Source organism: Centrocercus urophasianus, unplaced genomic scaffold, assembly GCF_019232065.1.
Source record: "Centrocercus urophasianus isolate 14NV4802_14NV808 unplaced genomic scaffold, USGS_Curo_1.0 seq_15, whole genome shotgun sequence".
Taxonomy (NCBI): Eukaryota; Metazoa; Chordata; class Aves; order Galliformes; family Phasianidae; genus Centrocercus; species Centrocercus urophasianus.
Window position 1 is genome coordinate 13,609,127 of NW_024884697.1, and position 17,027 is coordinate 13,626,153.

The 17,027-nt window shown below is 40.9% G+C and overlaps 1 protein-coding gene across 1 annotated transcript in view; it reads left to right on the forward strand.

The window, feature by feature from the left end:
• Positions 1-17,027, forward strand: part of SLC2A13 (solute carrier family 2 member 13) — a 137,860-nt gene that overhangs the window by 113,755 nt on the left and 7,078 nt on the right. Inside the window, exons 8-9 of the mRNA XM_042815869.1 lie at positions 16,612-16,733; positions 16,866-17,018. Of these exons, the coding sequence (XP_042671803.1) occupies positions 16,612-16,733; positions 16,866-17,018 (275 nt within the window). The remainder of the gene's footprint in view (positions 1-16,611; positions 16,734-16,865; positions 17,019-17,027) is intronic.

Consider the following 17,027-nt stretch of genomic DNA (forward strand, 5'->3'; position numbering starts at 1 on the left):
TCGCTGTCACACAGAGCAGAGCTCAGCGCTGCCCCTCCGCTCCCTGTGAGGAGTTGCAGCCATCAGGCCTCCCCTTGGCTCCTCTGCTCTGGGCTGAGCAAACACAGGGAGCTGAGCTTCTCCTCACGCTCTAGACCCTTCCTCATCTTTGTTTCTGTCTTTTGGATGCCTTCTAATAGTTTTATGTCCTTAAAGTGTGCTGCCCAAAACTGGTCCCAGTGCTGAAGGTGAGGCTGTACCAGAGCAGGACAGTCCCTTCCCTTCATGGAATAGCAGTGCTGTAAACTGCAGTAAACTGGTTTTATTCAACAAACATGGCTACAATTACTTCTAGATTTAGACTTCCAGCAGCCCAATAGAGCATTCACAGAATATTCCTAACTTGAAGTTAGTGTAAAAGTTTACATACTTAGAAGGCAGAGAAACAGACAAGTATGTAATCTCAAAAGATTAAAAAAAAACCCAAACATACACCATTGTTATTAATGCTTGGGAAGCCAGCAAACTTTCTTGTGAATGTAAAGCAGCATTCCACTCTCCAAGGGCATTTGGTACAAAGGTGGAAGGAAGCAGAGCTCCCCTTTTGCAAAGTCATTCGCTGTCTGATGGCTGCTGCTCTCTTGAGCACTTCCTCTCAGGTAGAAAGTGTGCATGCAGATGCTGCGTGTCACCCTGTGCCTGGTGCTTGTGTCCATCAGAGTTTGTGTTACTGTAGCTTAAAGTTCTGGACAAAGTTGGGTTTAAATCACGCATTGTAGATTCATCAGCCACTGCACTCCCTCTCCCAGTTGCATGAGAATTCCCACCACAGGAATCTGCCTTGCGGCCTCAGCATCCAAGCTTGGATGCTAAATAGATTCCAGCATTTACAAAAAATGAGAAGTTTGTTAGCTGGGTTCTCAGACAATGGCCTGATTTGTGTCCAGTGGGGGATGAGCCGGTGTCTGTCACAGCCTTGTAAGTATTCCAGAGAATTTTAAATCCACACTGTGCTTTCTGTTGTCTAATCCATAGCAGATGAAGCTGTTAGAAGTTACTAGAATACTTTTTTCTTGGTAGAGACATTAGTTTTTTTCTAGAAATGTTGGGTTCTGTTTGCTGCTTATAAGTAGAGCCATGAGTTCCTTATGTTTGTCTTGCAAGTCACTCTCTTTGAAGATGCTGTTGCAGTGCCAAGTACATGTGTAAAAGTTGCTGTGACTGCTTTATTAATACAAATAAATGTGTGTGTCCTCCAGTCATTGGAGCCTGAGAACCTGTTTTCAGTGCATGGCAGGACACAGAGATACAAAGCCTGCCCTGTGCCCACCGGCTGGCACCAGCCTGCACTCCAAGAATGAAGAACTCTTCTGTCCGTATGTCCACATGTCATATGTCCATTACTTGTTCCGAGATGTAGGAAGAATTTTATTGCTGAAATCATTATCTGGAATCTTTCTACAAGGACTTCTATGGAAAAGTGTTACTAAATTCACCAATTAGAAGATAAACTAGTATTTCTTTTATTAAGTATTCTGATTGATAAAGATGATGCGTAGAACTGTCTCACATTTGTGATGCAGAAGTGTAGCAGGGAGAATAAATGTGTTTTGCAAACTGGCTGGATGTACAGAATATTTACATCTGTGCATACATAAGCATCACTCAGAAGAGGTGCTGTTATTCCTAGCAAAATCTCTTTCTAAACTATGCTAATTGTTTACTGAATTGGAATATTTATGACTACACTGAGGACCGTAACACAGAATCTCCCCTCTCCCTCCAGTTATCATTTAGGAAGGAGAAACAGAATGTTTGCAGTTTCAAATACAATTTAATTCTGATTACATTCACCACTTGCCCTTGAGGATGAAAACCTGGGCCAGCAGGGAGCTCACAGAGCTCCTTGTCCTCTTTGATTAGGAGGACATCCTTCAGCGTAATAACGTCTAATATAAGGTAGTGAGGTGTGTGGAAACAGAAATGAATGAGAGCTCTGAAACTGATTACAGTCTTTGTCAGCGTAAAATCTAAGAACTGGGTCTTTTCTGAGAGGCGGGTATTAGCATAATCACCGTGGTTATATGGCACGCAGAGGTGTGATTCTTGAGAGCTGGGGAGGTGGAGGACGAACTTCAGAAACCCCGTGTTCATATTTTAATGCTGATGGGTAAGGGCAAGTGGGAAGAACAGAAGGACACAGTGATGCGGAGTATTGTGTCAGCCACAGATGAAGCCTGTGCTCTTGGCGACGCAGAAGTAAGTAGCAAAATGAGTGCAGTTTTAAATGTTCTGATCCTTTCGGCCACTCTTTCCCCTCAAATCCTTGAGACGTCATGTTTTTTAGATCTCTTAAAATGGGGTTACTATGTGGTGGGACTGATAACTTTAATCAGATCTCTTTACACTTTTAAAAAGATGGTACTTAATTTGTGCTACTTTAATTTTTGGAGGTGCAATATTGTTGAAACTGTAATAGAAGATGGAGTCTCTTGATTCTTTTTAATATGCAGGGTGGATTTTATGATCTCTGCCTGAATCTAATGCCTGAACAATTAATGTTCTTTACATATCGTGTCTGTATCTTAGGCCTCAGATAATAAGCAGAGCAACATGGTAATCTGAACTGAAACTGTTTTTGTTCCTTTAGAGTAATTAGTTGGGAATTACTGTTTTATTAGAGCAATATTTATTGGAGCTATATTACTATGGTTCTAACTCATCACATCTACTCAACCAATGGCAAATTCTGGATGAAAGGAGGACAAAACATATGCCTAGTCAGTTTTGTTGTGAATATGTTCAGATCCTGGAAATGTTTAGTTTATATACTGAAGACAATGTATTTATTGGAGACATCCAGCACAAAATAGGATTATAAGCAGATCTGCTTAGCTTGAAATGTCATTTGTACATCTGTTCTCATCTCTGGAATTGAACCCCACTTCCAGATCTTAGTCTGCATTACTATTCATAAAGGCATTCTGAAAGAGAATAATGAAGAGACAGATCCTGACATCTGTTTAGGATAGTTGCTGTAAGAGCTACTTCAAATGGTACAGCATTGAGGTAACTGGAATAGAAGAGTAAAGGTGGCCCTTGAGCTAAAGCATTCCCAGGTGCTGTCTGATGTCATTACAAAATGTGTTACAGTGATTTCAATGGAGAGATGTTAACTGGGATGGGACTAGAGGAAAATAATCGTTTCCCACTTAAAAAGCTTTTGGTTCGCAAAGGAGGTAGCTAGGAAAGAAAAGAAAAAGAATGCAGACGTAAATGAGAGAATTGCCTGTCTCTTGTCAAGGTGCTTAGAGTGGGTGGACAACTCCTGCAGCTGCTTTCTCACTCTTATAAAATGTGCATCGCAGAAAAGTCTTTCATTACCCATAGAGGTCTGCTGCTAATTAGCTTCTGCAGCTGCTCGTCTTTTTAGGGACAGATGGGAAAGCCTCTACCTCTCCCTCCCGCCTCTCCTGGGAGCACTGCGGAGCTGCTGCTGGGAGCAGGCTGGGAATTTCCCCATTCCCTGGGAGACGGGGATTGCTTCCTGTTTTGGAGCCCGTGCATTTTGATTTCTGAGAAAGGAGAAGTGACAGTAAAGACTTTTCATGTATAATTCACTACTGATTCTGAATTTCAGATTTAAATAAAAATCCTCGTTGAAAACTGCCTCAGCAGATTTTTTAGGTTCTTACACTTTGAAAAGAATTAATAAATTGAAATTTCCCTTCCTGTTCCCGTTCCCTTAAAAAGTCTTCTAAAGATGAATGTTCCTGGGGATTTGTATTGATAAAGAACATTCAGCAGAGTCAAACCCAGTTCTACTTGCAGGAGTTTGTACCTTTACCAGCATCTATAGCCCGTATTTTACCCACTTTCTTTTCCATAACAAGTAATTATTCAGTAATGGTGTCATTTGAAGTGAAGTAGTGATATCTTCCCTTCCTAAAAGGATTAAAGCTTTTTCAGAGTATTTTTGTTTGTCTGTTTATGTTTCCTCCTGGAGAGAAAATAAATTAGCACATTTCTGCATTAGAACTGTGGAGTATTTCTGGATGATTAATGAGTTTTAATTTGTATGAATTATTGTGTGCACTGTCTGCATGTGTGGTCCATTTCCTTGAGGACGGAGACAATAGCATCAGTCCTTCAGCAGTACAAGACGAGCTAGAATTATTGATTCATTTCCTTTAAAGCCATGACCTTATTTTAACCCAACGTTCCTGTTAATACAGCTCAGAAGTGGGCAGCCTGTGAGGGATGGGGTGTGCTGCTGAACTGTGGCACATGGGGCACTTCTGGCATGTGGGTTGTATGGACTTTTTTGAGTGGTTTAGTGAGGACTGCTGATGATAGGCAGACAGTTGGACAGGATGATCTTGTAGGTCTTTTCCAACCTTGGTGATGCTATGATTCTGTGATTTCTCTGCTGCCTGTGGTTCCGTTTGAGTATTTAGTTCTTAAAACCTGGGCTTCAGGTGATGCATATTCCCATTTAGCACATTTTCTTGGTAAAGTAACTGTTTTAGAAAGCACGCTACGTTGTCCAAGATTCCGGGCTTTGAGTTTCCTGTAATATTGAAAGCCTTGGTATGTGACGTTCACTAACATCATAAGCTGGAGATAATGTAACCTTTCATCATTTCTGTATTTTATAAAATTCCCTGTTTGCCATAGGTGTTGTGCCTGCGCTCACAGGTCAAAGCAGAGTGATGCTGTATGCTGAGCGATTGCTCTCACAAATCTAGTGTGAAATAATTGCTCTTTATAAGCGGTCTTCGGACATTTTCAAAATCTCTTTGGGGCTCCATTTGCAGTCCCCAAATTAATGATTTCCAGAGCATTTACCAGGACTGAAAGCTGAGGAATTGTTCATAATCATACTCAGGCTGGGAAAGACCTTAAAGATCATCGAGTCCAACCACATACCTCATACAACCTAACCATACTACCCTAACAACCCTCCTCTAAATCATGTCCCCGAGCACCACATCCAGATGGTTTTTAAACGCATCCAGGGATGGTGACTCAACCACCTCCCTGGGGAGCTCAACAACCCTTTCTGTAAAGAAATGTTTCCTGATATCCACGCTAAAATTACCCTGGCACAACTTAAGGCCATTTCCCCTTGTTCTGTCACCAGTGAGAAGAGACCAACCCTGCTCTCACTGTAAGCACCTTTCAGGTAGTTGAAGAGAGCAGTAAGGTCTCCCCTCAGCCTCCTTTTCCTCAGTATAAACAGCCCCAGTTCCTTCAGTTCTCCTTAGAGTTCTATCAATTTCATGGACACCCTCCCCATAGCCTATGAGGAAGGGATGTGCTGATGCTTTTACCTTCTGAAGCTGCATTTTCTCTTTAGGGCAAAGACATTGCCACCTACTGGAATCAGGGAAAAGCTTGTTCCACGATGTATTTTAGAAAATGATCCACAAGTCTCAGATTTAGATGGATTTTGATTGTAATGGCAGACATTGCTGCTGATGGTAGTTAAATTGTAATACCTGAATCTAATTTACAGTAACAGAAATCGAGTGTAACAGCTCTGTACTGTGGCTGGAAGTTGGATAAACTGGAACAATTAACATAAAATGTATCTGTGCATATATCAATAGCTAGAAATGAAATAGAGAAGGAAGGTGCTAAAAAGGCATGCTCATACGGACAGTACTGATAACGTGCTTTGCGCTCTTTGTTCTCACTGTTCTTCAAATCAGATTCAACAAAAGAGCAAACTCAGAAGAGTGTTTTTACCCATCTGCTTTCCTTTGGATTTCAGCAAAACTTCAGACAGACAAAATTTTGTTCTCTCTTAACTTCCAGCTGAAACATGAATGTGAGTCTGAGGTTCTACGAGCAGTATGGAAAACCATTTTCTGCGCAGGGTCACTTCTGCAGGCTGTAAGATGCAGCGACAGCTGGGCAGTTCAGGCAGGATGAAGTGGTGTTGGGATTGCAGCGGTGTGCCTGCAGCAGCAGGGCTGGCACAGGGCCACCCGCCTGGCACTTGTGCTGCAGTTCACCTGGCTGGGACTTCAGGACTGAAACTTTGAAAGTATTTCATTTGGATTAAGAATTGAATCTGTTACACTTGCCATTCCATGCCACGTCTGTAGCTCAGCATTTCCCATCTGTGGGCTCCGAGTAGGATTTTTTTTGTATTATATTTAATTACATGCTATTCTCTACAAACTTGGTGACTGATCAGAAACAATAGAATTATTTCTGTGGGTTTTTTTGGGTTTGTTTTTTTTTTTTTTTTTTTTTTTTTTTTGATTGCTTAATGGAATGTTTGGAAGCATATGGAAAAACAAAATTATAACACTGCAATAGAACCTGTTTCATTTGGAGGTGAGTTTACAGTCAATACCTCTGCTAAGTCACCATCACCCTAAGTTACATCAGCATCCTGGCTTCCTGTGTCTTTGGTCTTAGCATTACCTTTGGCAACTCTAACTGAAGTGGTGCCTTTGAGATGTTGCTGACGTTTGGGCAATGTGTGAACAGCACAGTGCATAAGAGTGAAAGTTACTTCTAAGTGTGAGTAAGACCAAGAAGTATGGATAGAATTTGTCTTACAAATTACATCTTCTTACATCTTACATCTTCTGATGTCAAAGGTATCAGCCTCCATCTCTCTTGTAGTTCCTTGGCTAATGGAGTAAAAGATGCTGGTCCATATGGTTCCTTCTTTGCAGCTGACTTAGCCTGTATTTTATAGAATAGACTGTTCCATCATGCCAGCAATTCTTGCATGCTATTCTGTTAATATTTTAAAGGAAAAGTTTTAAGAGGATATTCACATCGCTTTTGATATTTTTATTAAAATTAAAATATAACCTTTGTGAACAGAGATCAAAAACCCGTCTTCTCTCCCTCCTCTCTTCTAAAATCTGAGCTGGGCCCTGCTCTCAGCATTTGCAGCACAGATCGCTGAGGCAGCCTGTCTTCATAGGAAGTATGAAAGAGGGGCTGCTGGCCGCCTTCAGGGTCTGCTGGCTGCCATTGAGGGAAACTAATGCTTCTGCAACAAATACACAGCTGGTTCATATTTGCCTTGTAACCAGGAGAACTTTAAAATGCTAATTATTTAGTTAATTAAATGTAAAATCAGATAAAAAAATAATCAAATGAGATTAAACATTGTGTAGAGATTTATTTGATAGTGAATTTGCATGCAGTTCTAAAATGCTGAATTTGACATCCTTATCCACAGACCAATTTATTTCCACAATTTAATTATTAAGTATTAATGGTACAAAGTGATACAATTGGAAAGACTAAATGCTTTAACTTCTGGAAGCAGAAATCAGGAATTATTGAGCTCTTTGACCCAATTTCTATCAGTAATTCCATGCGGAGCTCTTTCCATATTCCCTCCACTTCCAAAAACATATAAAACCAGTACATATGGTCTCCAGACTGCCTCCACACCTTTCTGCTCTTCTAGTGCACGGACAGCTTTGTGCTTCTCTTATTAACACTAAAAATGTCTAGTCAATGTGTCTAGTCAATGATTGTTATGTCTAAAATTTGTGAAATACCAGCAACAAAGTATCTGGGTTCCGCACTTTGGTCATAAGAACCCCATCCAGCAGTACACACCTGGGGAAGAGTGGCTGGAAAGATGCTCAGCAGAATTGGATCTGGGAGTGCTGGTTGGCAGCTGGCTGAATGAGAGCCACCATTGTGGCCAGGCGGCCAAAGAGGCCAACGGCGTCCTGAGCTGCATCAGAAGTGGTGCGGCAGCAGGACTGGGGAGGTGACTGTTCCTTGTGTGGTGCACTGGTGAGGCTGCAGCTTGAGTACTGGGTTCAGTTCAGGGCCCCTCACTACAAGAAGTATGTAGAGTTGCTCAAGCTGATGTAACTAGAAAACGAGAGTTTTGAGGAGCAGCTGGAGGAGTTGGAGTTGTTTAGTCTGGAGAAAAGGTGGCTGAGGGGAGATTTCATGGCTTTCTACAACCACCTGAAAGGAGGTTATAGTGAGGTGGGTGTCAGATAGGACATGAGGAAACAGTCTCAACTTACACCAAGGGGGAATTAGGATGAATTTCTTAATGGAGAGGGTGGTCCAGCATTGGAACAGTCTGCACAGGGAAGTTGGTATCTCCATAGCTTCATAACTTGCCAATGGCACTGTGCGAGAGCACACCTCCATGTTCATAAAGTGATCGAAGTCCTCATGCCCATCATTAGTTTGGAAGCTGCAAGGAGCAGTGGAACCTATCCTAATGGAGCAATAGAAGATTTGGATTAACAAAGTTGTTCAAAGACATGGACAAGCAGAGTTCTGTGGTGAACAGTAAAATCCTGGTGGACCAGCAGGCACAATCTCTTGCAGATGCAGAAACTGTAGTGCCAGGATGTGTCAATGAATGGGACAGAACCAATGTTTGCATACATATTTTTCAGTATGGACTGCCAGATTTAGTATTTTTCTGTAGCATTTTGAGAACATTATGTAAATGAAAAACAGCAAAAAAAATTATGAAAGGACTTGGTCTTTAAAGTACACAGATGTAAGAGTCTGTAAATCCTTAGAGGACAAATGGCAAAAGAGCAAAAATCTTGCATTACCCTCTCTTGCTTTCTCAGCAGTACCTGAAATAGTGCATTCTTTGTTACATTATCCTACTTTTGGTAGCTTGAAATATTATATTACAGATTGATCTTTAAATTTGCAAAAATACGTTATTTTGTCTTTTTGGGAGAGCATTTAACAGATGTGGGCTTTGCTTCTGCTTACCTTTCTGGAACACTGACCTTGTATGACATCATTGTCAGTGAAGCTTTTTCTGATATTTTGGAGAAATATTTTCTGCAGCTAAATATCAACATATCAGGCTAAGAAGTGAGTCATCTGATTGGGAAAAAGCTCTTCAGATTGTCTATATTTTAAAGAAACAAAAACATATCTCTGTGTGTCTACAGGGAAAAGTATCTTTAAATAACCAACTAACTTTTAGCAAGAATCTATCCAGAAATGATTACCAGATTGTGCTCTTGTTTATTGTATATGCTGGCATTTGATTCTCCATCTTAGAATCATCTTTCTGTGCTATAGCTATCACTGAATTTTGCACCTTCAAACCTTCTGGGTTCATGCAGCAACACATTTGTGTCATGGCTTCCTAACTGAGAGTACTGCATCTGATTTTCACAGCTGTGGTTTCAACCTGTCTATCCCTTAGCAGACTGTTACCCAAGCCTCCTGCCTGCTGTTTTAGCCTTAGACTTGGATGCATATGGATATAAATTAGACCTCTGTGTGCTCAGATTGTGCAGCAATATGTTTAAATATATGAGTTTGTATTTAAAGTATTATTATAAGGTCCTCGTTTTCTGTAACTATATACATATTTAAATGTTTTCATAGCTTTCTGGGAAAAAAAAAAAAAAAAAAAAGTCTTAAACCAAAAGTTGTTTTGGGCTCTTTTCTATTCCTATCCTTTCTGTTTTCTCATTTCATTTTTCTGAAAGCCAGAGCAATTTTGAAGTTTCTCTTCAAGAAAATGAGATGAATATGCCATTTTCCTTCATTTTTGTCTCTTAACCAAATAGCTGATTTAGTGCTATCAGCTACGTGTTAGGAACCTGAAAGTGTCTGATGTTAAGAAGTACTGACCACCTCATTTTGAAACTCTGACCTATTGTGTAACAATTAAAGTCATTGAAATAAGCATAGGCAGAAATGAAGGACCGTGGTGTTAAGCTAAGATGCTTGTACCCCGAGCCCCCGAGCTGATTTAGAGTTTGCATTTTGATAAGGTTTTTATTTCAATTCTGTCCATTAAAATTCTGTAGGCCTGACTACAGGACATGTAAGTGAATGGATGATGATTATTTTTCATAGCTGTTGTATGAGCCGCCACAAGTTTATGCATTGTTAATACAGTATTTAAATTATTTATGGTTTGATCACGACAGAATTAGGAAATGTACAATTTAATTATTGCTACTTAATTTTAATTTGTATTGTGATAAGCGGAGTGTGTCCAGTTGAGATTAGAATCAGGATGAGGATGGGGCACTCTGTAAAGGACAAGCACGTCATGTTCATCACCATCTGGTACTTTAGAACAGTAGAAAAATGGTTGGAAGAAAGAGAAGTCTGTGCATGTGTGATGTGGTTCAGATCCCATAACAAACAAAAAGGTACTCGTGGTTCCATTCGTGGTTCCTAAGTGTGCTACATGGGAGACTGGCTTACAGATGTGCTTAATGAGTGCTACCAGCCGCTGTGAAATCTGATGGGAGGGCTTTAACCTCAGGTGTATTCTGCCTGGTCCTGCGTGCATTCGTATCTTGAGGTGAGGAGAACACAGAGGATGAGGAGGGAAGCATATCCAGCAGCGGTGTGAGAGGTAGCAGTGGGCTGCCTCTCTCTGGTTTCTGGTAGATAGAATAAAAACGAAGCTTGAAGCGTCTGTGGCCTGCAGGGTGACTGCAGGGTGGGACAATTGCAGCCAGTGACCACAAGGAGGCCAGCAGAGCTCAGGAGACGCTAGCATGGGGGGAAAGAAGCCTAAAGGAGCAGCAGGTTCGGCTTCGAGAGGATAGGAACAGCCGGCGAAAATACAAATCTTTAAAACTCTTAAGACTTTTCTTCATATATGTATGTATGAAAAGCATTTGCTCCTTTGTCCAGATGGTCAGGAACAGAGGTAAACCAGAGCAGGGCACTGAATGTCATGCAGGTGTGCTTTCTGAGAAGGCTGAGGTGATGGAAGGTAGTCATGCTATAGAAAATTCTATAAAGTAGTTGTTTCAGAGAGCTCTCATCCTTAAGTACATGAAATATTAAGTAATTTATTAATGTAACAGCCTAATGATATATATTAAAAAAATTCCTTATGATTGATTTTAGATTTTAGCAGTCTGTGGGGTCTCAATCACATCTGTAAGAAAGAAGATAAAAGGAGGATTGGAGGGTAACAACCAGTAAAGAAAAAGTTGCTTGATGTGAATAATGATGATTATTTCTGAATCTGTTTGCGGCTGTCTCCAAACACATCTGTAAGAAATGTCTGTTTAAAATGTAAAATGGCAGGAGAAATTCTTATCCTACAGCACAGAATAAAGCAAGCTTCTGTGAGCTCTTTGCTTCTGAAATGGGTAAAGCAGCCAAGCTTCCTATATTACCTTTTTGATTTGTCTTTGACTAGTGCTTTCAGCTTCCCAGATGCAGAACCATTCAGCCCCAGGAGAACACCCTGCTGCTGGCACTATGCTAGCTCTTGTAACACTCATAAACTCACTGGGCATGGAATGCAGTGCTTAAAGAAATTAATTAATTTTGTTTCTTCAGTTTAAGAGTTTTCAGATCTTTTGGACAGTGGCAATTACTGCAGCTGTTATCCAGTTGCTCAAGATGTAACTCACAGCTCTGCATGCATAACAAAGCAGTGGGCTTCAGAGTGATGAGGACTGCTTTTCTGTCATGTGCAAACACATTCAATGGGAGCTTTCCTGTAGTAAACTGTTATTCCTGAGACTTTAAGGTGCGTGTTAGTATCTTAAAAACCCCTTATTAGCTTTAGCAAAATGTAGTAGTAAATGTCTCAAAATTCATATTGCAATGAGGGTTAATTCATGTCTAGCAGAATGCCATAAAATGGTACAGATATGTTTTCCAAGGTTGCGTATGTTTGTTCTTTGTTCTTTTCTGTAGTTTTTGTGTGTATGTGCTTTATTACTTTATTACTGCCCTCACTTGGCATGAGAATGCCACCTGCATTTTTTTAGCAGCATCCAGTTTAGTGGATGAGTTACTTCTCTGTGCCAACTACAGACTCAAAGCAGTGGATGCAAACTTCTCAAAAGAGATGTGGATCTGTGGTGCATCTTAGAGGCACAGCAGGCAGCAGCTAGGGAACCTTGAGAAGTTTCAGTATGGCTTCAGATACTGCTCACTGTGTAGTTAATCTGCTGTTTGCTGCAAGGAATGAGTTACACTAGAGACTTTAGATAGCATCTTCCCTTATGTATATCTACATATAAAAGTTAAATTAGATGCTGAAAGGAGTAGAAATTTCTCTTTAAACCAGGATATACTGATCTATAGTGAAACTATATCTTGCAGTTCAATGGATTTTGCTAAGGGATCTTTTTTGCATTTGGCAGATGGTAGAGGCCGGGTGAATGAACCTGTAGCTTTGAACTGCCTCTGGTGCCAGCACAGCTTAATTTTGGGTATTGTTTGGATCAGCCTCAGCTCAGCTTCACCCGATGAGCAGCATAGAGGCAGTTTCCAAAGTTGTCCTTAGTTACATGTCTGACCACACGAATTTATTGCACAATTAGGCTGATAACTTACTAAGGTCTCTCCTGTAAGTAATGTAATGACAGTTAGGGGTCTGTTTGAACAAACAGCAGTCTTCAATGGAAGCAGAGAAGCTGTGACAACCAAAGCAAATGTTAAGGAGTGAACTCTTCCACGGGACCAGTAGCTGCCTGTGGGTAAATAATTTTAGTTGTCCCCAAGCATCTCCCACAGGAAGTGTTCCTCTTGCAGGCAGCAGCTACTCTTAGTGAGGTCAGTTGGCTGCTCTGTCCTTGCCGTGCCCAGGCTTCTGGTAGAAAGCTGGGTCAGTAAGCTCAGGCTAGCTGTATATTGCTCAGTTTGATGGGCGTGATATGAAAGTCAGCTCTTTACACAAGGAGACTTTTAAGATCACTTTAATGGCGATATTTCAAATCCATGAACTGGTGTTACACCAGAAACTAAGTTGATAAATCGTCAGTTATCTCTGTCTTGATAACCCAGACACAGAAGTCTGACATAACAACAATCCTTAAGCAGTTTTCCTCTTATTAGAACAAAGAAATGGTGGATTAGTGCAACTGAGAATTGGATCTGAATTCTGTACCATCCAAACCCAATGCTGACATTTATCTCAGAGCAGGATGCGTACTTTGGAAATAAGGCTGCTCTAATGAGCTTTTTAAGAACACAAACGATAACACTCGTTTTTCTTTAGCAGTAATTTATTTCCATAATCTCATTAGATTTGAGTTTCAACCTTTTAGAATTATTTTTATCTAAATCCACTTAAGATGCTTCTGAAGGGCTGAAGAGACAGTGAGAAGTTAGCAGCTTTCATATTAAAAATATAAGGGCTTTTCAAAATGAAACACTCAGTTCTTACAAAGCCATATATTTAGAGCCACACATTCCTCACTGGAGCAAAGTAAAAATTAACAGAAGTTTGAGAAGAAAACCAGCCTTCTTGTGCTGTGCTAACATGTTCTTTGCTATGCAGCATCTAAGACAGCCCTGGTTTGTGGTTTTCAGTGTTGAGAATTACTCTGCAACCAAATTGGCTCAACTATTAGGATGATTTAGACTGATTATCAAGGAAGTGGTCTTATCTTGTTTTATCTTCTTGTTATTAAGAATTGCCTCTTAGACCACCTGCAGCAGCCCTTCTTTCTCACCTTTTAATGCACCGTACGAAGGTAATTTAGAAGGCAGGGAGCAAAGCTTTATGCCTTCTGAACTACAGGCTAAATCTGATCTAGGATGGGCTCTTTGAAACCAAATACATAATGCACATGACATAGAAATCTGCTGCTGTTCTGATTAATTTCCAGTCCATACAATTGTTCACATCAATTGTCAGAAGGTTTGGTTTCCACTGATTATAACAGATGTGCTTCCTAAAATGTCTGGGGAGAACATAATGAGTGGTAAAGATTTGCAAAGTAATCATGCTTTCACTTTGGCAGCAATTTCAGAGGGAAGAATGTGGTCTGTCTTCACCATTTATACAAAGGTGCCAACGACCCAGCACGTTGTTATTTATTTGCAGTGGTATGTGACTGCATAATTTCACTTGTAAGTGGTTTACATGGAAGCTTCTCTGTGCTTTTTAGCTAGTGAAGAGATCAGTAGCTGCTTCTCTGCTTTCCAGTGTAGATTCCTATTTGGTCTTTCATCCCAGACCAAATTCAGAATTATATCTGGCATTATCTTATACAGAAATCACTAATATATTCTTTAGCACAAAGCAGCTCTCATAGAAATGGAGTGCAGCAGGAAAATTAGCACAGTGACAGCACCTGAGTGCACCCCTGGACGTGTCTTCACTGGAGTGCTGTTGTGTACATACCCAGCAAATACAAGACTCTAACAAATGCAGGTGTCTTTGCTTACATTCTGTGTGCCATCCTGTTTTACTCCTGAAGGATAAGTAAAACACAGAAGCTTATTATTGCAAGGTTTCTGTTAAATCCATGTTTCCTGTGCAATTTTTCCTGTTTCACTGTACTGAATCTGCTTTCTTGCAACCAGATTTCCTCTTAGTTACAGTCAGAGAGGAGGGCATACTCAGCAGCTTTTGCAATAGGAGGCTTCAGTGATACAGGGTTTTCCCACATAGATGGTATGTAGGGAAAGGGGGTGGGGGACACATCCTCCCCATAGCTGTGGCTGTGAATTGGCAGGTTGGCTGATAGAGGTGTATGTGAGGTAATTAACCAAGCACATCACTGTATGAGGCTTCTCTTCGAGGAGCTGCCAAGCTGGCTGGCCTGACTGGAGAAACCATTTTCAGCATCAGGGCATTTTAGCACGCTAATCAGTTTGTATTTATTACCAAACACCTGCAAATGAAATGAGAGTAGTAGCAAAGAAGCAAATGTGCAGTTGTACAAATGTGTGGCACTGAGCAATGCCATGATTTCACAGGGATGCTGATGAAGCAGGCAGCTATTAAGGTGGAATGAGAGGTAGCAATGTCATCTCCAGGTATTAGGTAATCCGTCTTGCAAACAGCATTTCCCTAATGTGAGGAATTGCACAGTTCTGCCTTCTGTACCTGAGATGTATCTGGGAGCTGATGTGACCCATACGTGGTGAGAGATCAGCGTGAGAATGTCAGAGTGGATGCTGATGGGGAATGATCCCTGCCTGGCTGTCATGACATAGAAGAGACACTGAGCTGAGCCATGAAAGAGCAAAGTGCCGTAAGAAGGACAGTACTGGGCAGTACTGAGAAGCAAGATCAAGAAATTGTAATGCTGGCTGTAGGATTTCACTCTGAGAGAAGGCAGAAATACCAGATTTGGCAGCTGCCAGCATCTCAGGCTTGAGGGACGTATCTGTCACGGTGCTGTTCAGCTGAACTCTGTTCTCCTTATATTATTGATCACTCCAAAACTGAATCTGTGTGCCTACATGAGGTAGGTGCAAGCTGGCACTGCCACTGAAAAGGTTTGGCTGTGGTTTCACACACAGTTTCCCAAGATTTCTTGGATTAACCCCTCGGTTTAAGTGTATTTGAATTCCGGATGTCCGACTGTCCCAAAACTGGGTTTGGGACTTCATGGTGATGCCTTTGCTGTAAAAGTTGTTTTGTTGCTACTTTCTTGCCAACATCAGGACTGTTTCTGCCCCAGAATCAGCCATTGGGCACCCTGGTGCTCACCAGCATTCATTCCTCTTCAGTTCAGAGCTGGCTGATTGTTTCGTAATGGAAAACTTAGAGGAGAAAGTTGTGCTGGAAATTCTCCTTAGGAAGCTGGCTGTAGTGGTGATCTTTGCTCCTCTGTCTTGCTATTTGTTGCAGTATCAGTATGTTGATTTATCACCCACTGCAGGGTTTGTTCTAGTTTTTCTACAAAAGAGAGGGTCCTGTCCTTCACATAAGTGCTCAGCTAAGCTGGAAATCGTAGTCCAGACAGATGTTCAGTACTCTGTGACTTCTCTTCAAGGAAATAACTTGGTTTGCATATGAAAGGGTGTTCTCTGCCTAAGTCTACTCTGCCAGAAGTACACATTTTTTCAGCTGCAGCAATTGCTGAGATTGCAGCTGAAAAGTTTCTCTAGTTACAGCAATGGCTTGTTGTTCCTTTAAACAAATGCTAATTTCCACAAATAAGATATATAACAAAAAGATGAAGTTGTCAGAATTCCTTTAAAATACTTTACATTGTTGGCACTCAAATACATGATTTTATGCCTATTCCTAGAAATATGCAATTTCTATGCAGTCCTGGGAATAAAATCAGTTTTTCTTTTATCAGCTCAGGCTCTGTTACCTCTGCTCTGATTCTGCTTTTTACTGTCTAGTTTGAAATGCCGTGACCTTCCTAATTATTTCACTGCAGAGAAAAGGAAGTCTATTTCTCTTTTTCTTACAACTTCATGTTGCTGTAGCACACTCCACAGCCTTTACCCGTTACACCCAAGGTGTGCTGCACACAGCACAGTGCCTTAAGGGCTAACTTCCATTTGACCTAAATCCTTTCATTTTCAGCTCAAATTCTGCCGCTGCACCTCTTGTTGCACTGTGTGATATCTGTGTTAGTGTTCTCATTGGCTTTGGTGTGACTGCTGGCCTGATAAAGACAATTCATTTGAAGGAGCAGATACAAGAAGCCAAGTGCTTAAACTCAGGAATGTGCTGCAGGGTGCTCTTCCTAAGGCCACACACAATGTTATCTGTGAGGCTCAGGAAAAAGCACGTTTCCAAATGTAGGATTTGGCTTAAAGGACAAAACAAGGTGGGGCTTTCCTCTCTTAATTTCACATTTATCAGCTTTCCCTAAGAAGCTGCATGCCGTGATAATTTTGATATGTCATCCTTTCCCTGAAAACTGTTTAACGCTAGATTTTATTGTTATTTTTCAGGTGTTCAAATGAAACCATATTCAAAAAAGAAGATTTGTTTTGGGCATATAATTTCTGCCCCACCCCATACTCCTGGACAGCACTTCTGGGCCTTATTTTATACTTGGTTTTCTTTGCACCTGGTAAGCTAATGTTTGTTTTCACGTTGAAGTTTAAGAAATGGTAAAGGTGAAATAATAAATGGTGAGGCTGCACATTAAACTTGCTCTTCAATGCAGCCGTTAAACTGAGATTGATTTGTTTTTAATTCTTAGGGATGGGTCCCATGCCCTGGACCGTGAATTCTGAAATCTACCCTCTGTGGGCTAGAAGTACAGGAAACGCGTGTTCATCTGGAGTCAACTGGGTTTTCAACGTGCTGGTGTCACTGACCTTCCTGCATACAGCTGAATATCTGACCTACTATGGTAAGGAAC